Source organism: Oryctolagus cuniculus, chromosome 13 (assembly GCF_051225735.1).
Source record: "Oryctolagus cuniculus isolate XC-2025 breed Fujian yellow rabbit chromosome 13, ASM5122573v1, whole genome shotgun sequence".
NCBI lineage: Eukaryota > Metazoa > Chordata > Mammalia > Lagomorpha > Leporidae > Oryctolagus > Oryctolagus cuniculus.
The window spans coordinates 26,472,562-26,494,102 of record NC_142879.1 but is presented as its reverse complement, the minus strand read 5'-3'; the positions used below and the strand labels follow the sequence as shown (position 1 = coordinate 26,494,102).

General features: G+C 41.3%; 1 protein-coding gene and 1 long non-coding RNA gene across 5 annotated transcripts in view; one reads left to right on the top strand and one right to left on the bottom strand.

The window, feature by feature from the left end:
* The window catches only part of INTS7 (integrator complex subunit 7), an 85,669-nt gene that overhangs the window by 51,205 nt on the left and 12,923 nt on the right, over window positions 1–21,541 (top strand). The window contains exons 11-16 of one of the 3 annotated variants that reach the window (XM_002717529.6): window positions 1,290–1,529; window positions 3,926–4,063; window positions 5,036–5,242; window positions 14,731–14,925; window positions 15,388–15,491; window positions 16,434–16,502. In XM_002717529.6, coding sequence (XP_002717575.1) covers window positions 1,290–1,529; window positions 3,926–4,063; window positions 5,036–5,242; window positions 14,731–14,925; window positions 15,388–15,491; window positions 16,434–16,502 — 953 coding nt within the window. Of the gene's footprint in view, window positions 1–1,289; window positions 1,530–2,196; window positions 2,297–3,925; window positions 4,064–5,035; window positions 5,243–14,730; window positions 14,926–15,387; window positions 15,492–16,433; window positions 16,503–21,541 lie in introns of those variants that run through there. The other 2 variants (XM_017347801.4, XM_089312150.1) reach the window with 2 other exon arrangements.
* The window catches only part of LOC149122525 (uncharacterized), a 28,730-nt gene continuing 20,580 nt past the window's right edge, over window positions 13,392–21,541 (bottom strand). For both annotated transcript variants that reach the window (XR_016219608.1, XR_016219607.1), the window contains exons 2-3: window positions 17,559–17,668; window positions 13,392–13,754 (exon numbers count right to left, since the gene is read on the bottom strand). This is a non-coding gene — a long non-coding RNA (uncharacterized LOC149122525). The remainder of the gene's footprint in view (window positions 13,755–17,558; window positions 17,669–21,541) is intronic.

Sequence of the window (21,541 nt, the reverse complement as noted above, 5' to 3'; positions counted from 1 at the left end):
AGCAGGTTAAGCCATTGCCTGCAATGCCAGCCTCCTGTACAGGCATTGGTTCGAATCCCAGCTGCTGTGCTTCTGATGCAGCTCCCTGCTGTTGCACCTAGGAAAGCAGTGGAGGATGATCCAGAGCCCATCCCACCCACATGGGACACCCAGATGGAGTTTCAGACTCCTGACTTCTACCTGGCCCAGCCTTGGCCATTGCAGCCATTTGGGGAGTGAACCCGCAGATGGCAGATAGAAGAGATCTCCCTCTCTTTCTCTGTCTCTCTCCCTCTCTCTGCCTTTCAGATAAATAAATATGTATTTTTTTAAATGCTAAGTATATTTAGGAAGTAGCAGGTGATGGCTCAAGTATTTTGGAGACCCAGATTGACTTCCTGGGGGGTACTGGCTTTAGCCTGTCCCAGCATGAGTTGTTAGAGATATTTCAATAGTGAAATAACAGGTGAGAAATGTTTCTGTCTCTGTCTCTATTCTGTCTGTGTATCTGTCTCTATATCTCTCTTTTTCTTTCTGTCTCTCAAGTAGTTGTGTTGTTTTGTTTTGTTTTTAGAAGAGGTTTATTGGGGCCAATGCCGTGGTTTAGGGTAAGCCTCCGCCTTCAGTTCTGTCATCCCATATGGGTGCCATTTTGAATCCCGACTACTCCACTTCTGATCCAGCTTGCTTCTAATGCACCTGGGAAAGCAGTGAAAGATGGCCCAAGTGTTTTGGCCCCTGCATCTGTGTGGGAAACCTGGAAGAAATTCCTGACTCCTGGCTTTGGCCTGGCCCAGCCCTGGCCATTGCAGTCATTTGGGAGTGAATGAGCAGATGGAAGATTTCTCTCTGTTCTTCTCTATATATATCTCTGCCTTTCAAATAAATAAATCTTTTAAAAAATAAGTTTATTTTGATACAAAAAATATTTGAAATCCTTGCATAGTATTTTCATAAAATGCATTTTCCGTGAGCTTGAACAGATTTAAGATTTTTTAGCAGCTAAATAAATGTATTTGTTGATTCCATTTCCCTTGAACTTCATGAAGTACCTTCCTGCAGCCCTGACTTGTTTAATAGTCTTAGACTGAAATAAATGGTTATTGTACAGCCCTGATTTGTTTTAAGCACAGTATACCTCACAAATCCTAATTTGAGATTCAGTGCATCAGGTGTTTCTTCTGAAGAAAAATCTTATACCTAAGAAAAACCTTTCCATTGGTTTTTCTGAGTTAACGTGTATAAAGTTCTTTTCTTTACAGCTTCATTTAATGCCTTCACACTATAACTAGTCTCTTACTTTTATACAGATTGCTTTAAACTGTATGGTGAAGTTGGCCAGGGGCAGGCCCCATCTCAGCCAGTCAGTGGTTGAGACCTTGTTGACTCAGCTGCACAGTGCTCAGGATGCTGCCCGGATCCTGATGTGCCATTGCCTGGCAGCCATTGCCATGCAGCTGCCGGTGCTGGGCGACGGGATGCTCGGGGACCTCATGGAGCTCTACAAGGTGATCGGGCGATCGGCCACAGATAAGCAACAAGAGCTTCTGGTGAGGCGCCACTTTTAAAAACTTAACTGTGGTTGACTAGGATCTAGTCCAGAGGGAGTTACCTTAAGAAGTAAACACTACCGTTTGATTTTACTTAAAAAGTAAAATAGGGTGGGACATTGGGTACAGTAGTTACAGTGTTGTTTGGGACACCACATCTCACATTGGAGTCTTGGGTTCAAGGCCTGGCTCTGCGTCAGATTCCAGCTTCCTAGTTGTGTGTACCCTGGGAGGCAGCAGGGATGGCTCAAGTTCTTGGATCTCTACCGCCTACGTGGGAGACTGAGATGAATTTCTGGGCTTCTGACGTCAACCTGACCCTGCCTTGGCTGTTGTAGGCATTTGGGGAGTGAACCAAGAGATGGGAGATTTCTGTTTCTCTTTTTCTTTGCCTTTCAAAATTTTTTTCTTATACAAAGCAATTTAATTACTTGAGAAAATATGTTCAAAATTTAGCGCTAATAATGACCGTAAATTCCTATTTTTTGTTACAAGAGCTGTTGAGCTGTTTGCAACCGAATTTAGGCTCTTATAGACTATAGGGGTAGGAAAAGATAGGTGATTAGAAAGAAGCAGAAACTAGGCATTCTGTAAAATGATGTTTAGTAAAAAGTTCTCCAAAGCTGAGAGTAGACTGTATTCTTTTTTTTTTTTTTTTTTTTTACAGAGTGGACAGTGAGAGAGAGAAAGGTCTTCCTTTTGCTGTTGGTTCACCCTCCAGTGGCCGCCGCGGCTGGCACACCGCGCTGAGGAGCCAGGTACTTATCCTGGTCTCCCATGGGATGCAGGGCCCAAGGACTTCAGCCATCCTCCACTGCACTCCCTGGCCACAGCAGAGAGCTGGCCTGGAAGAGGGGCAACCAGAACAGAATCCGGCGCCCCGACCGGGACTAGAACCCGGTGTGCTGGCGCCGCAAGGCAGAGGATTAGCCTAGTGAGCCGCAGCGCCGGCTAGACTGTATTCTAAACAGTTGTGAGACAGATGAAAGCTATGAAGTGGCCGTCCCATATTACTTCTATTCATTTGAATTTAGGGCCTGGGAAGAAGCTTAATGAAATTATTCAGGCAAGCATTCAGCATAGCAGGTAAATCACCATTTGAGATGGCTGTGTCTGTATAGGAGTGCCTGATTTTGTGCCCTGCCTCCACTCCCATTTCCTGTTAATGCACACTCTGGGTGGCGGCAGGAAATGGCTCAAGTACTTGGAGTCCTGCCTTCCATGTGGGAGACTTATATTGTGTTCTGGATTCCTGGCTTTGCGTTGGCTCTTGTGGACATTTTGGGAAGCAAACCAGCAGATGGAAGATCTCTCTTTGTCTTTGCCTTTCTAATAAATAAATATAAAATTTTTTTAAAGAAGTTATACATTCAAGGCTGCTCTATATTTAATCCTCCAGATTAAATAAAAATTGTAAAAAAAAATTGACCCATGCTATCAGAAAAGATTACTCTGATGAGCAAATGGCAACATTCTTAGTAATGATCTCATGTGGTTATCAACAACATGGATGAATCTTTGTATGTATCAGCTTTGGAATATTAACAGGCAGTTAGCCAAGTTTATTTTTATTGAAGTGGCATTTTGAATTAATGTCCTTTTCTCACCTTTTTTGTTAGTACTACCTTAAGGAAAATTTTAATTAAGAAACACAGTGTTCAAAAAAAATACAAGGAACAATATAGTGAGAACTCTTGCATTCATCATGTAACTTAAGAAGAAAGTGTTAGGCCGGTGCTGCAGCTCACTAGGCTAATCCTCCGCCTGTGGCGCCAGCACCCCGGGTTCTAGTCCCGGTCAGGGCGCCGGATTCTGTCCCTGTTGCTCCTCTTCCAGTCCAGCTCTTTGCTGTGGCCCAGGAGTGCAGTGGAGGATGGCTCAGGTCCTTGGGCCCTGCACCCGCATGGGAGACCAGGAGAAAGCACGTAGCAGCCATTTGGGGGGTGAACCAACCGAAAGGAAGACCTCTCTCTCTGTCTCTCTCTCACTGTCTAAATCTGCCTGTCAAAAAAAAAAAAAAAAAAATGAAGAAAGTGTTGCTAATACAATTGAAACCCACTGTGTCCCTCCCTGTTAGCATCTTCTCCCTTCTTTGAGAAGTAACCCCATTCTAAATTTGGAATTATTCCCTTATGTTGTATACTTTTATTATCCATGTATATGTAGAATTATTTTACATATTTTTAACTTTATGTAAATGTTATACTATATGTAATCTTTTGCATTTTGCCTGTTGTTGTAAGTATATCTCTCATTTATTCTTATATCAGTAGAAAACAAATTTTGTTATTTTTAAATGAGTTCGAATTAATTTTTCTCCCTTTGGGTAGGTTACCTGTGACGTTGAATACACTTACGTAATTCTCTTGGCTTTCTTACTTCTTGCCCGCTGTTAGGTGAGTTTGGCTACTGTAATTTTTGTTGCCAGTCAGAAAGCATTGTCTGCTGAAGTAAAGGCAGTGATTAAGCAGCAGCTTGAAAGTGTCTCCAATGGCTGGACTGTGTACCGGATTGCCAGACAGGCTTCCCGAATGGTATGTACTCCCTTCAACATGAACTGGGGTGGTGGGCGTGGCAGGTCATGCTCTTAGATCATAGTCACATCTGAAAATAGGAAGTACTTTTTAGTCAAGGATTTAAACGATGAGAGAAATGATTTTTAAAATCATTTTTAAAATGATGGTGTATGTATTGCTGGCATATGTCAGTGTTAGGAAGAAGTTAAGACCCAAGCTCTTTCTGACCATAGATTATTAGTGTCACTTTGATTTTGCCTTGTACTGTCACAACCAAGGCCTCCTCCCACCATCCATCTTTATCCATGAGTACATTTCATTTTCTTCCTTTTCTCTTCCCCACCTATTGTTCTTAAGTGGAATAAAGTTCCAATGTGTTGTACTCTTCTCAGCCATATGGCAAGTCCAACAATTTTTATTAATTTAATTTGAGAAGAAATACAGAGTTTTTAACACAGAAATACTCAGGGCTAAGTCAAGAGAACAAAATGTTATAAGGATTACTCTAGGTGATTGAAGCGCATCTTCTGAATTTTACATTATTTCTCAAATGGAGAGAGCAGTGCTGTTGACAAGTCTTTCATTACCCCAAACGGTCCCACGCATCCAAGCATTGCAGGGCATTGGGCATCCCTGGCCTCCAGGAATTAGATAGCATTCACGTTTCCTCCTGGGGTTCCCTTCACCCCACAAAATAGCTTACCCAGAATGAAGTACAGGAAGTATACTGCCTATATTTTGGACTGAAATTCTAGATGTGAGTTGTAGTGAATTCCATCTGTTTTCTCCTTGGAACGGTTCGAGTAGAGAACCTCAGGCGTTGTGTTACATAAGAGCAGCTCAGCATATTTTCTGAGAAGAAATACTGAGAGTGAGACTCACAGGATTACATAATGTGAAGATGAGGTTTGGGTGTGTTTTTTTTAGCTGCTGCATCAGCTCTTTCAAATATGAGACCCTCACCATGTGCCCCGTCTTCTTTTTTTTTAGGGTAATCACGATATGGCCAGAGAGCTTTATCAGAGTTTGCTGACTCAGGTCGCCTCAGAACACTTCTACTTTTGGCTGAATAGTTTGAAGGAGTTCTCACATGCAGAACAGTGTCTCACTGGGTTGGAAGAGGAGAATTATAGCTCAGCACTTTCTTGCATTGCTGAGTCTTTAAAATTCTACCACAAAGGGATTGCTTCCTTAACAGTAAGTCCTCTGAATTCTCCGTTGGTGATGAGACGTGCGCGAGCATTCTCTCCCTTCTCTTTTTGGATTGTCCTATTTTTAACTACCTTGAGAATTACCTGCTGATATCAAAATAATGAATAGTAATGAATAGGAAAGCAAGCCTTAGTTCTCCCCTCTTTTTAACATTCATAGATTGATGAAAGTCTATCATTCTGTTTTTTATAACACACTGGGGACCACATGGAAAGAGGATTGCTGAATCTGTGCAGAAAGGATAAGTGTGAGGAAATCAGATCCCACCTCTCCAAATCTTAGTGAGATCCTAGCCGGGGTCAATGTCACCATCACACAGAAACCCTGCCCTTATCTCATGCTGGCATTTACTCAAATAGAGTCAAGGATTACTTCTGAGATTGGATGTATACTTTTTACCCCCCTGAGGTAGACTATTCCAAATTAACCATTGGCCACATACAGTTGTTATTTTCTCTGCCAAAAAAGTAAAAGGTTGTAAAGAGGACAGACCTTTTAACATTTTGTATGTTTCTTTGAAATTCAACTCCTAAGTAAAAACCCATCATCTAAAAATGAGCATTTTCTGTATCAGTACAAGGGTTTTTTGACCCTTAAAAGTAAAGAGGTTTTATATAATCAACAGTAAACATTTTTTAAGTATAGTTAAAGTATACTTAAACATTTTTAAGTGTAGTCACACAGCTTTAAAAATTGTATGTATCGAGATGGAGCCAAAACAGATGTCACAAAAGAGACAATATTAGAATGCTGTGATTTGCATATTTGTTGAAATGTGATTTGTTTGCTAGGATTGATTGGTAACTGTCTAAAACAGGAGTACAGACAGGCTCTTCTCCACTTTAAAGGGTAGCATTGTCTGTCTTGATTCTTTCCTCTTGATTATTCCGGGAAGAGATTGTTGCTGCCGATATCAGGCTGATAAATAGCTCAGAAAATTAAAGATGCAATTATTGGTTGGTTCAAATCAATGAAGTAATTTCATTTTCTAGTTTATGGGGAGCAGAAAATTATTAATCATTCAGTACAGTGAATAGTAAGAACTGTGGAATAGGCACACAAGTGAGATAGTTGGAGTTCAGTTTCTGAAAAACTCTTGAATATCTAATACCTTCCTAATGATTTGTGTGATAGTGTGTATTTAATGAGGCTTGAAAGTGATTAAGGACTGAATTCTGACATACGAAGAAAGCACTTGATTAACAGACAGGAAACCTTGGCCTTAGTCTCTTTCCTGCTTGATAACACCATATGACCCTAGGTAGATCATTGGGCCTTAGATTTTCTCCTTTTGAAATGACATTTTTTTTTCTTAAATCAGCAGATTGTATGCACTTGCTGTGTGCAAACACTGGGCTTTGAGAACAAGAGTAGGGAAAAAGATAGGAAGTGGTTCTCCACTTGAGAGTAACCTAGAAAGGGCAGGCCATAAGATCCTCATGGTCATTGGGATCTGCCCGCAGTTCTGAGTATGTTGTCAGTTTATTGAGGATTTTTTTTTCTCTTTTTAAAGATTTATTTATTTATTTGAAAGGCAGAGTTACAAAGAGAGAGAGGGAGAGAGGTATTCTGTCCACTGGTTTACTCCCCAAGTGGCCACAACAGCCAGGACTAGGCCAGACTGAAGCCAAGAGCTAGGAGCCTCTTCCAGGTCTCCCATGTGGGTGCAGGGGCTCAAGGACTTGGACCATCCTCCTCTGCCTTCCCAGGTGCATTAGCAGGGAGCTGGAACAGAAGTGGAGCAGCTGAGACTGGAACCAGCACCCATATAGGATGCTGGCACTGTAAGCCATGGCTTCAGCCCACTAAGCCACAGTGCCAGCCCCTGAGAATTCTTTAAAAATCTGTTCACTTGGGGCTGGCGCTATGGCTCAGTAGGTTAAAGCGCTGGCCTGAAGTGCTGGGATCCCATACAGGCGCCGGTTCTAGTCCCAGCTGCTCCTCTTCCGATCCAGCTCTCTACTATGGCCTGGGAAAGCAGTAGAAGATGCCCCTAGCCCTTGGACCCCTGCACACCCACGTGGGAGACCCGGAAGAAGCTCTTGGCTCCTGACTTCAGATCAGTGCAGCTCCAGCCGTTGCCGTTGCAGCCATCTGGGAAGTGAACCAGTGGATAGAAGACCTCTCTCTCTCTGCCTCTCTCTGTAACTCTGTCTTTCAAATAAATAAAATAAATCTAGAAAAAAAAAAAAACTGTTCATTTGACAGATATGGATCTGACAGTTGCTGAGTGGATATGCTCATGAGCTGTTAGTTTTTGGCATGAATGATTCACACCTTAGATTGTATGAAGGTCATGCCTTTTACCCGCATCAGCCAAACTAAACAAGAGAAATAGAACACTCTGTGCTTATGGAGACCCTATAGCAACATTAGATGTTTGATTTCCTACAGTGATGAGTTGCCTTGCTTCCTAAGAATAAAAAGTATGTTTGTATTAGCTTTCTGTGCTGTACAATGAATTACTACAAATGTAATATCTTAAACAATACTCATTTATTATTTCAGTGTCTGTGGCTCAGAAATCCAGACACGGCTCAATTGAGTCCTCTGTTCATGGTGTCACAAGGCTGCATTCAGGGTGTATGCCAGGGTCAGTCCTAGCTATCACTAGGACTCAGGATCCTCTTCTAAGCTTGTGCCTGTTGGTAGAACTTAACCTAAATTATGTTACTACGATTTATCTTTTTTTTAAAAAAATAGGTATTTTATTTATTTGAAAGGCAGCATTACAAAAAGAGGGGGAGAGACACAGAGAGAGATATCTTCCATCTGCTGATTTACCCCTGAATGACCACAACAGCTGGGGCTGGATCAGGCTGAAGCCAGGAGCCGCATCTGGGTCTCCCATATGGGTGGCAGGGGCTCAGGGACTTGGGCCATCTTCTGCTGCTTCCCCAGGCCATTTGTCTTTTTAAAGATTTATTTACTTATTTGAAAGTAAGAGTTACAGAGAGAGGTGGGAAGAGAGAGAGAAAGTGAAGTCTTTTATCTGCTGGTTCACTCCCCAGGTGGCCACAGTGGCCAAGCCTGAGCCAAGCTGAAGCCAGGAGCCAGGAGCCTCTTCCAGGTCTTCCACATGAGTGGCAGAGACCCAAGCACTTGGGCCATCTTCTGCTGAATGGGATGTTGGCAGCCTGGGTGATGGCTTTACCGTGCTACACCACAACACCGGCCCCAAGACTTGTTGTGTAGAACTGTGGGTCAGTTTCCCTGCTATATACTTTTGCATCATATGAATATATATCAGTTTATTTTCACATTCCAGTGTTAAACACTTTGATTTTTCCATGCGTTTTGCTGTTATTTATGGTACTAGTCTAAATGTTCCTCCAGATATCTTTTGATACACTTATGCAAAAGTTTTATATTTGACAATGTCTGGAGCCTGTTGTGGTTATCACACCTTGAGAAGGTGTTGCTGGTTTTTAGTACACAAAAGCCAGCAGTGCTGCTAAGCATGCTATAATGTCCAGAACCAGCTCCCCTCCACAAAGAATTATTCCATGGAAAATGTCAATAGTGCTGACCTCCATCAGAGTTGTGTATCTGCCCCTTGCTTCAATTTGGAAGTGTATAGGGATATTACTGTATACAGTGATAGACGTTTAGGAAGTACAGTTGTCCATCTATTAGTGGTAGATTCTGTTCTGGGAACTTCATCATTATGCAATTTCATTGTGGGAACATCTCAGGGTGTACTCACACAAACTAAGCTGGTTATGATGTCATCTGGGTGATGTAGTCCAGTGGGACCCCTATCGCATATGTGGTCTGCCATTGATGGAAACATGTGGAAACTTCATTATGCAACATGTGGCTGTGTTGCTGCTGGCTGTAATGGTCAGCGGCCAGAGATGCTGAACCCCTGAATTGCTAAGAGCATACCTGCCCCTGTTCAAAGATGCCTCTGAGATATGACCTAAAAGTAGAATTGCATGGATTATGTGCATCTTCAAATTAACTAGCTAATATCAGGATATTTTCCTAAGTTGTTTTATAAATTTGTAATCATCCCAACAGTTTGTCAGGGTTTCTGTTGCTCTGCATTTCCCCCCTTATCTAGAGTTTGATTGGCTTTTTCCCAGATTACTAATATGATTAATTGGTTTCATTTTGGCCATGTATGTTTCTTGTTTTTGTTTTTGTTTTTTTTTTGTAAAATTTCTGCCGAGGATTTTTGTTTATTTTCCTCTGAGTTTGTCTTTTATTTCTGATTTGTAAGAGTTCTTTATATAATCTGAATACTAATCTTTTGTGAGTTAAATGAGATGCAAATTCTAATAAATGGGTTTTTTCTTGTTTTTTAAAAATGGTTGCTGAATAGCAATTCTTAATTGTAACATAGTATATGACATTGATCTTCATTATTTATGGTTTCAAGACATTTTGTAGTTTTATTCTGATTCTGGCTTTGGTCAGCATTATGTTTGTATGATTCATATATGTTTTTCTTTTATACTGTAGCCATTTGTTCATTTTCCTTGCTGTATGGTATTCCATTAGATGATGGCTACAAATCCGGTTTTTTGGTTTTTTTTTTTAAGATTTTATTTATTTATTTTGAGTTGTAGAGTTACAGGGATAGAAAGGGAGAGACAGAGAGAAAGGTCTTCAGTCCGCTGGTTCACTCCTGAAATGACCACAATGGCTGGAGCTGGGCCTATCCAAAGCCAGGAGCTAGGAGCTTCTTCCAAGTCTCCCACATGGGTGCAGGAGTCCAAGGACTTGGGCCGTCTTCCTCTGCATTCCCAGACCGTAGTAGAGAGCTGGACTGGAAGAGAAGCAGCTGGGACATGAACCAGTGCCCATATGGGATGCCGGTGCCGCTGGTGTTAGGCTTAGCCTACTAGGCCATAGCACTAGCCCCAGATCTGTTCTTTATTTATTGTTGAACATTTGGATTATTTCCACTTTATTAAGAATACTTCCATTAAGAACATTGTTACACACATCTTTGGGTATCAGTGGTGTGCATTTATTCTGGAATATAATAATTTTTCATAGGTCATGCTTAGGTTCAACTTTAGTAAGTTCTGCCAGTCAGTTGCCCATGATGGGTTCCAATTAATTCAAACTATCACCAGTAGTATGTGTAAATAGTTTTTTATTTTTTTACTTGAGGGGAGGAGTTCTTTTGTTCCTTGCATCATAAGTTGATGACTTACCAGTTTTGGAACATTTGGCTCTTATCTCTTCTTTTGTCCCTTTTTCATGTTGATCAAATACACCCATGTTAATCATTTGTACTACATCTCATATATTTCACATTTTTTTCTACATTTTCCAACTTTTTCTCTCTCCAGACTTCGTTCTGTTTTCTTCTGACTTGTCTTCTAGTTCAGTAATTCTCTCTTCCAGTGTGTTTAGTCTCTAGCCAAACACACTCGTTGTGCTCTTAAATTCATTTGTTATGTTTTTTTTGTTCAGGAATTTCCATTTGGTTATTTTATATATTTTCCAGTTCTTAGCCAGGTTTCTCTGTCTTGTCATTTAATATCTTTAGCATATTAATCATAGTTATTTTAAAATTCCTCTCTGTTATCCGGATCTATTGTGGTTTATGACTGACCTTTGTTCCCTCTTGGTTTGGGGAGTTTTCTTTTTGTATGCTTTTTCTTGTTTTGTGTTAAGATTTCTGGACAGTATATATGGGAAATGTTGGTGATTGCATCACCTGCAGCCTTCAATTGTCTGTCTTTACTTTGAAATGTTTATTTATTTATTCATTCTATTTGAGAAGTGGAGAGACAGAGTGAGCTCCCCAGTGCCTGATCAGCTGGCCTAAATCAGGCCAAAGCTGGGAGCCTAAATTCAATCCAGGTCTCCCATGCAGGTGACGGGGACCCAAGTACTTGAGCCATCATCGACTGCCTCCCAGGTTGTGCATTAGTAATAGTGCTGGAATTGGGGGTGGAGCCAGAGTTTGAGCCCAGATATGGCAATATGGAATGCAGGTGTCCCAACCAAGTGTCTTGACTGCTAGGACAAATGCCCGCCGCGTCTCTGCTTTTGAAAGACAAGCACTTAGGTCAAGAATGGATCACTTAACCCTGACAAAGACTGAGCTGATTGGAACCCAGGCTTCTGTCATGGTGAAGGCCAGTGTAATCTGGAGTTTTTTTTAACTCCTAGGCTGTAGCCCTTTGGGATTACAACAGGAAGTCTTAGATGCTGTCCATAGCTCTTCCTCTAGTCTTAGGAGACGTGGAAGGCTGCTCAGCTTTTGAGCCAGCCAGCAGCAGTTTTCAAATTAACATATGTCAAGCAGGGAAGTGTCACCAGATGTCAGTCTTACCTCCTTGGATTTTCTTTCTCTTCATGATTTTGTCTCCAGGAAAACTTGCTGCCCTAGTGTATTTCAAATAGATTTTTTTTTTTAACATTCTGTTCTGTTTTCCTAGTTGCTCTTAGCAGGAGAGCTGGTTTAATCTAGTTCACATTGCCTTAATCTTGGCTAAGGAGACAGGTTCATAGAAACAGGATAGAGTGGTGGTCACGATGGGGTGGTTGGTTTATGAGTGTAGATTCAGTTCTACCGGATGACAGCGTTTTGGAAAGCTCTTAAAGCAGTGTGAGTCGTCGAGGTACGGCTAAACGTACACTTGAAGTTGGTGAAGATGGTGTGTGCATTCACTGGGTAGTTACAGATAGGTTTTAACCAAGTTTATCAAGTGGATTTCTTCACAAGGATTTCTTTAACTAGCTCCATTTAGAAAGTAGGGTATGTACTACAAATCACAATTCAGTGATGTTCTGCTATATATATATGTCTAACACACATTTAGCTATATATCTCTAGCCAAAAAAACACATGAAGAAAAAAGTAATTTAATAACTGGGAAGGGAAGTAACAATTTAAATAGAGGGGCATCCTGCCAGCCACTCCTCAGTTATATTATTCCCAGAATGGATATTAGGTGAGAACTCAGAGCTTGCTCTTCCTTCATCTGGCTGTGTTGAACTAACAGGAAGTCTTCTGAGGAATTTTTGGGTCATTTTGGTTATACACGATACTTGGTGTATCTGCTGATCTTCAAACTCAGCCTCTGTTTAAGCTTTAGTCACTGTGTAAAAAATAGTAAATTTTATACCTGTTGTTTCTCCTTGACACTATTCATACTTGCATGGTCTACATTTTATTTCCTATACATCTCCCATTTTTTTTGGACAATGTTGCCTTTTAAAGTCTTTGCCCTTTATGACAGAGCTATCTTCTCTGTATCCTTTTTGAACATGCGTGTATATCTAACATTGCTTACCTCTAATATAATAAGCTCCAAATGGCATAAACACTTTAAGTTTCTCTTAGATCATTGATCTAATGTTTCTTGGTAGTCAGAAATCAGTCCAGAGTAGTGGCAAATCTCCCTCATTACAACCACATCTTGCTTCTCTTTCAGTTTTTTTGGTTGTTGTTGTTGTTGTTGTTTTTGGATAGGTATAGAGTTAGACAGTGAGAGAGAGAGAAGGGTCTTCCTTCTGTGGGTTCACCCCTCAAATGGCTGCTACAGTCGGCACTGTGCCGATCCGAAGCCAGGAGCCAGGTGATTCCTCCTGGTCTCCCATGCAGGTGCAGGGGCCCAAGCACTTGGGCCATCTTCCTCTGCCTCCTGGGCCACAGCAGAGAGCTGGACTGGAAGAGGAGCAACCGGGACTAGAACCCAGCACCCATATGGGATGCCAGTGCCGCAGGCAGAGGATTAGCCAAGTGAGCCATGGCGCCAGCTCCTGCCTTTCTGTTTTATAATGCAGTTCGGAACACTAATGCCAATGTTTTTTGTCTGGTAAGATGGTCTCTACTTTATTTAAATATCATTATCATATAAACTTACTTGTACCCTGTTCCGTCTTCAGTTGCTGACAAGCAGTCAGTTAAAGATAGCAGATAGGAGCTCAAAGGGCAAAGGAGGTAGGTGGGATTTATTTTCCTGTAAGAGCAACCAAATATTATCTAAGAAATTTAAAACAGCTGAAATAATCTTTTAATATCTTAAGCTGTACTCTTTCATAATAAGAGCAAAATATCCCAAAGGTTGGGCACCACACAATTAAATATATTGAGTGTAATTATTACCCCTACTTATATAAAACCTTTCAAAAGCTTTTTGACATTAAGGCAAGTGTCCATTCTTTTTTTTAAAAAGATTTATTTATTTATTTGAAAGAGTTACACGAGAGAGGAGAGGCAGAGAAAGAGAAAGGTCTTCTATCCTTTGGTTCACTCTCCGATTGGCCACAACAGCCAGAGCTGAGCCAATCTGAAGCGAGGAGCCAGGAGCTTCTTCCAGGTCTCCCACACGGGTGCAGGGGCCCAAGGACTTGGGCCATCTTCCACTGCTTTCCCAGGCCATAGCAGAGTGCTGGATCAGAAATGGAGCAGAGGGACTTGAACTTGTGCTCATATGGGATGCCAGCACAGCAGGCGGCGGCTTTACCCACTACACTGCAGTGCCTGCCTCGAGTGTCCATTCTTACAAAGGATGCAAGGAGTGGCCTATTTTGTACAGGAAAATATGAATGTTACCAAATAATAAAACTATTGGACACTTACTAATAGAAACAACTACACTGAAGTCAGTATATGGTACTTGGCCAAATGGATAATATTGTAATTTACCCCTGGGACCCCAGAATCACATTCTTGACAAGTGCTAAAGGAATGGTGTGAGATACAGCATCAGCAAGTTTTAAGCAGATCGTGTCATAGAGGAAAATTAACTTCACCGTGCCTCCATTTATTGTTAAATTAACATTTTTAGTATGTACTTTTTTTCTCCACTAGGTCAGTGCTAAAGAGTGGAATGTTTTTTGGTTTTTTTTTTTTTTAAGATATATTTTATTTATTTGAAAGGCAGAGTTACAGAGAGAGGTAGAGCCAGAGAGAGAGAGGTCTTCCATCCGCTGGTTCACTCCCCAAATGACTGCAACGGCCAGAGCTGAGCTGATCCGGAACCAGGAGCTTCTTCTGGGTCTCCCACATGGGTTCAGGGGCTCACGGACTTGGGCCATCTTCTACTGCTTTCCCAGGCCATAGCAGAGAAGTGGAGTGGAAGTGGAGCAGCCGGGACATGAGCTGGCACCCATATGGGATGCCAGTGCTGCAGGCCATGGCTTTAACCCACTGTGCCACAGCGCCAGCCCCGTGAGTGGAAGGTTTTAGTCCTCTGCACCTGATGGCTTGCCTGCTTCCTTGTCTCTGCCAAGCTAATGCTGCTCTTTGCCATCCAAGACGTACTCCTAACTCACCTCTGTCCTCAGTGAAGCTTATTTCTATGTTAAGACCCATTCTTGCATGGTGGCCTCTCTGTGCTTTCTAAAGCAGTGAAAGAAGGTAGCTTTAAGGCAATATGCTTTTTAAACAATGGTTGAATCCATGTATGCAGAATACAGAGGGTCAGTTGTGCGTGACGCCTCCCTGTCGTCTTCTTATGTGTACTTGTTCTTAAGTTTTTTCTCTTTTCCTTCTTCAGGCTGCTAGTACACCACTGAATCCTTTAAGTTTTCAGTGCGAATTTGTGAAAGTCAGGATTGACCTTCTGCAAGCCTTCTCCCAACTCATCTGTACTTGCAATAGCCTGAAGACAAGTCCTCCACCTGCAATCGCCACAACAATTGCCGTGACCTTAGGAAATGACCTTCAGAGGTGTGGTCGAATCTCCAATCAGGCATGTCTTCATTTTATTTTTAGTAGAATTCTTATTTATACTTTAGAAGCTTTTGGAGTCCATTGTGAAATTAAAAGTTCAGAGATTTAAAATCAGTGGTTTGACTTAGACACTAAGTGTCAAATGCTTAACTCAAAAATAGGCTGTTATTATAGCAACAAAGTTGTTGATATCTCAGGGTTGTTACATATTTGTGTATACTAAGGACATTTTAAAGAAAGTTGGGCGTGGTTATAGCATATGAATTATTTAGAAGAACTTGTAAGTTCTTAAAAATAAAATAAAATATAAGCCATCTGCTATCCTTGTTGGTCTTAACAAAGTTGATGAAAATGGAATGACAATGAAGAGTTCAATTTTTTTATTGTTTGGGAATGGGTTTTTTTTGTGTTCTGATTTTTGGGGTTGTTTAGACAGTAACAGTAATGTTTGCTGTAATTGGTGTTTTTCCATGCTTTATAGATGAAACAGTCCATGGAAGAATTTCGAAGCCTTGCTTCCCGATATGGGGATCTGTATCAGGCCTCTTTTGATGCTGACTCGGCAACTTTGCGGAATGTGGAACTGTATCCTAAGCAGTGTGTTCCCTTCTTTCCTTTTCTTTTTTCCCCTTGGGTGTATTTCTGAAAATGCTTTGGAAGTATTCGTTTAGATGTAGATGAAATACTTCAAATACGCTTAACTGTAAAATATACGTGAGGTAACCCAACAGATTTCTTACAATTAGTAATTCTCCCTTTGAAATTTAGTATTAGCAGAATGATTTTGCTTTTTAAAATTTCACCAGGCTTTAAGAACATAGTGACTCAATGGTGGGCTTTCTCCACCTCCACGAGCCTGCATCCTCCCATTGTCGCCCCCCTCTTGCTCTCATAAGCTGCCCTGGATGGCACTACTGTACGTCTCCCCACCAGAGAACATTTTGTGTGTCCCAGCCAGTCCTTCTTCATGGCTGACGGGCCTCGTCAGCATCACCTTTACCAGTCATCGGTTCAGTTTGTCCCCTAAACTTTTTTCTAAGTTCTCCATATTTTCTTCTTAGCAACTGCAGATCATTTTTGAGCAAAGAAAAAGGATTAAGACCCTCTGCCCTACAGATTGCATTCACATATGTACACACATCCGAAGTCTGTGTATAATCTCAGGAGGTTTGGCAGACCCCAAACCCTGGGATAAAGGCCTTTTTTTTTTTTTTTTTTTTTTTTAATTTTTACCAATGAAGCCTTTCTTACTTGCTTGGATGTTTCTTATGAAGTATACGTAAGACAGATAAAAGTGGAATTTCTGTGATGGCATCATGGTCCCTGTGCCACATTATGCATCCTCTGAAGTGTACCTTTCCTGGAATATCACATACAATATGTACAAAGGAAAAACAGAGCCCCAGACTTTTTGAGCTGATAATGTTATGATTGCTTTCACTAGAAGTGTGATCCTCATCTAGGCGCATTTAATATTTAGATAACGAAACAACTATAATGGATTTCTTAACCTGAACATTAATCCAGACAGCAACAGAGCTGTTTACTGATATCTCACGCAATAGAAGCCCTGATTTTGGATCCAGAGTCAGCAAGGTAATTCTTCGAATGCTGTACATTATAAAACACTTTCAGGGCAGGCGTTTGGCACAGCTGAAACACAGTTAAGATGCAGTTTGGGAAGCCACAGGCCATATTAGAATACCTGGCTGAGTTTGAGTCCCAGCACTGTGTCCGATTCTGGCTTCCTGCTGATATATATCCTGGGAGGCATCAGGTAGTGGTGTTTTTTTGCTTTTTGTTTTTTTGATCATGGTGGCTGGTGTTGTGACACCGTGGGTTAAACCTCCACCTGCAACAATACCAGCATTTCATATGAACGCTTGTTTGAGTCTTGGCTGCTGCACCTCTGATACAGCTCCCTGTTAATACACCTGGGAAAACAGTGGAGGATGGTCCGGGTACTTGGGCTGTTGCCACCCACGTAGGAGACCTGGACAGATTTCCAGGCTCCTGGCTATTGCTGGCCATGTGATGGAATCTGTCTATCCATATCTCTCTCTCCCTCTCTCTCTCTCTGCTTGCAAAGTAAATAAATAAATCTTTTAAAAATTATTTATTTATTTACTTATTAGGCAGATGCAGAGAGAGAGAGAGAGAGAGAGAGAGAGAGAAACATCTTCCACTTACTGATTTACTCTCTAAATGCCCTCACAGCTGAAGCTGGGCCAGCCACAGCCAGGAGCCAGGAACTCAGTTTAGGTCTCCAATGTGGGTGGCAGGGACCCAAGTACTTGAGCCATCACCTGCTGCCTCACAAGGGGCACATTAGCAGGAAATTGGAATTAGAAGCTGCAACTTGAACCCAAACTCTCCAGTTTGAGTTGTGGGTGTCCCAAGCTTTTTGCTCTGCTGAAAAAAAAAATCTACCAAGGGGCTCAAGTACCATGACAAATGCCTGGCCGGCTGTTTAGCAGAGAAGTAAGCACACTGTCAGGTGTGGAATGTAGGGGACTGTCAGCTGACACATGCTCTCTCCTTCTCTATTAACCTCTCCACTTCCTAACACCCTTTCCACGTTTCTGCATCCCCAAAACCCATTCCCAACCTCTGTTCTTTGTAGAGATAACAAATTGGGAAAGAAACTTGTACCTTGAATGAGAGTGCTTTGAGTCTCTTTAGTGTATAACTGGAAGCGGCATATTCCTTCCGAATCTTCTGCTCTAGATGTTGTGTGCTTCTGTGCCTTCCAAATGAAGGACCTAAAACAACAATTCAGGAGGATGAGGCATGTCCAGAATTGTTCCGTGGAGGTATAGCTATGTTGACTCTTCTACTATAGTTTTTATAAAAATCTATCTTTCGTAACCTAGAAGGTTTTGCGAAAGGTACCTTGTCTTACTCAACTTTACATATCTGGGAACTAATATAGTGCCCAAGCCAGTATGTTTAGTAAATACAGGCTAAGAAAGTTACAGAAATTGTTATCTACCGCATACCTACTTTTTGTGTGATTATCCAGAAAATATAGTTTGAAATGCTTGATGATTATTTTCTTTTATTCTGGCTTCTTTTTTTTTTTTTTTTTTTAAGATTTATTTATTTATTTGAAAGAGTTACACCAAGAGAGGAGAGGCAGAAAGAGAGAGAAGGAGGTCTTCCATCCGATGGTTCACTCCCCAATTGGCCGCAATGGCCAGAGCTGTGCTGATCTGAAGCCAGGAGCCAGGAGCTTCCTCCAGGTCTCCCACGCGGGTGCAGGGGCCCAAGGACTTGGGCCATCCTCCACTGCCCTCCCAGGCCATAGCAAAGAGCTGGACCAGATGTGGAGCAGCCGGGACTAGAACCGGTGCTCATATGGGATGTCGGTGCTTCAAGCCAGGGCGTTAACCCACTGCGCCACAGCGCCGGCCTCTCTGGCTTCTTAATCTCACTGTCATGATACCTTTGCACTTAACCTTTATTTTTGTTGCCTAATAAAATAAGGAGATGGCTTCTTGCCATAATAAGTAAGCAACATTGGACTTTCCCCTCAACATAAATAACTAGAAACATGGATGCAATATGTGAATCAAGTGTTTCTAGATACTGGGCAACAGGCAGTTCAAGAATGTAATCCCTGAGGGAAGGGACACAGATTAGGTAAACTCGATAACAGTCCTTGCATTCCTCTACACTGCAGCACTGCTTCACTGCCTCTCAGCAAGGAGAAACCAGAGCAGAACATGGAGGTCTTGCTCAGTGAAATCAGGGGTCAGAGAACGTGAAAAAGCTGGAATTTCCAGGACAGAATACAGGAAGGGAGGAGTCTTTCCAGAGAGTGAGCTCCAGACACCTGCATAGGCTGTCTTTTGACTGAATACTACGCTACTCATATGTAAGGTGAAACCCCACAAGGCTGCGCAAAAAAGCAACAAAAAATAATTACCAAGAAGTTATAAACAGAACAATTAACAGCACTTACTCAGACTAAGAAATGTTTGAAATTCAAGCCGAATTGGAGCAACCTTATTGAACACCCAGTATATTCAGGAGGGACAGCAGAAGTGTCACACGGCTTTAGTAGTAGAGCTGAGCTAAAGACTGCTCTAAATCTGTGCTAACAGAGCTTAAGTCAGCCTCAAAAGAATCAGGAATATGCACAGGTCACTTGACTGTCTACCAAAACGAAATTTAACATCTTTAAATACAGTGAATCCAGGAACTTAACAATGTCAGATCCACAGTTGTGGCCTTCAACCAGAAATTCCTAGACAGGTAAAGAACCAGGAAAGCAAAGACAGATAACCGAGAGAACACTCAGTAAGTTAGAAAAGAGACTCAAAATAGATTTAGGTGTTGGAACTAACAGACTGGAATTTTAAAACAGCTATTGTTAATATATCAAAGACTTAAAGATAAACTGTAACATAATGAGAAGGAAAGGTAAAGAAGCAACTTTACAACTTGATAAAGAACTGAAGAGACGGTGTCTGATTTTGCCTCTGTTTCAGAAGGATAATTTTCATGGATATAGAATTTGAGATTGATTAGACTGGGCTTAACAGTAAATTAAACACTACTAAAGAAAAGATCAGTGGACTTGAAGACAGCAATACCAACTACCCCCTCTAAAAATTTAGAGCCGGTGTTGTGGTACAGCCGGTTAAGCTTCTGCTCGTGATGCCAGCATCCCATATCACAGTGCTGGACTGAGTCCCAGATGCTCGCTCCTTATCCTGTTTCCTGCTAATATACCTGGGAAGGCAGCAGGTGGTAGTTCAGGGACGGCCCCTCCTACTCACCTAGGAGACCTAGATGGAGTTCCTGGTTCCTAGCTTCAGCCTGGACCAGATCTGACTGTTGGGGCCATTTGGAGAGCGAACTGGCTGATATAAGATATTCATTCTCTCTTTCTCCCTGCTCCCCCCCCCAACTCTCCCACTCTCCAAATAAATTAAATAAATAAATCTTTTAAAGACAAAAAACAGAAAAGCTTGCTAAATTGGATTTAAAATTTTAAACTTCTGCCATTAAGAAAATGAAAAGAGTCTATAGCCTGTGCTACCCTGAATGTGCCCGATCTCATCTGATCTCGGAAGCTAAGCAAGTTCAGGCCTGGTTAGTACTTGGGTGGGAGAAAAATATTGTTAAACATACTTTATTTTTTTACATAAAAGTATGTTTTATTTAATGCAAAAAAAAAAAAAAATGAAAACCAGGACCTGGTACAGTGGGTTATGCCACAGCCTGCGACGCTGGCATCCCATATGAACACTGGTTTAAGTTTCAGCTGCTCCATTTATTTTTTTTAATAGAAAACTTTTATTTAATAAATACAAATTTCAAAAGTACAACTTTTGGATTATAGCAGTTCTTCCCCCCATAACCACCCTCCCAACCACAAACCATCCCATCTCCTATTCCCTCTCCCATCCCATTCTTCATTAAGATTTATTTTTAATTATCTTTATATACAGAAGATCAACTCTATACTAAGTAGATTTCAATAGTTTGCACACACACAGACACACGAAGTATAAAGTACCGTTTGAAGACCAATTTTACTGTTAATTCTCATAGTACAACACATTAAGGACAGAGGTCCTACATGGGGAGCAAGTGCACAGTGACTCCTGTTGTTGATTTAACAATTGACACTCTTTATGATATCAGTAATCACCCGAGGCTCTTGTCAAGAGCTGCCAAAGCTATGGAAGTGTTAAACATACTTTATCAACTTAGATATATCCAGAATATATAAAAAATCATACAATTCCAGACAACTCTTTTTTTAAAATTGATAAGCAATCTGAACAGACACGTCACAAAAGAAGATGTGCTTATATCTAACAAGCACATTAAAAGATGCTTAACTCATTAGTCATGGGAGAAATAATAATTAAAATCACATGAGATATCACTAACACCCACTAGAACTACTAAAATTAAGAAGACCTCCAGTATCAAATGTTAGTGAGGATGTGGACGAGCTTGAACTCTTACATTGTTGGGAATGCAGAGCAGCACAGCCGCTTTGGAAACTGTTTGACATAATGTCTTTTTATAAAGTGGAACAGAAAACCATACAACCACCAGTTCTACTCCTCTTCACTTACCCAAGAAAAATTAAACCACTTCCATGAAGACATATACGGATGTTCATAGCAGCTTTATTTAAAATAACCAAAACTGGAAAAATCCAAAATCCTCTCTACAAGTGAATGGATAAACAAATTGTAGTGTATTCATATAATGGACTGGTATTCAGCAATAAAGATGATGACTTACTGGTACATGTAAAAATCATGGTTGCCTCTCAAAAACCTGCTATGCAAGAAACCAGTATAGAAAATTATTGAAACTAAAGCTGATTATTTGAAAACATCAATAAAGTTGATGAAATAGCTAGTCTGGATAAGAAGCAAAAGAATACAAATTACCAATATTAAAAATAAAGATATCGGGCAGGCACTGTGGCGTAATGGGTAAAGCTGCCGCCCACAGTGTCAGCATCCCATATGGGAGCTCATTCAGGTCATAGCTGCTCCACTTCCAATCCATATCTCTGCTATGGCCTGGGAAAGGAGTAGAACATGGCCCAGGTTCTTGGGCTCCTGCACCCTCGTGGGAGACCCAGAAGAAGCTCCTAGCTC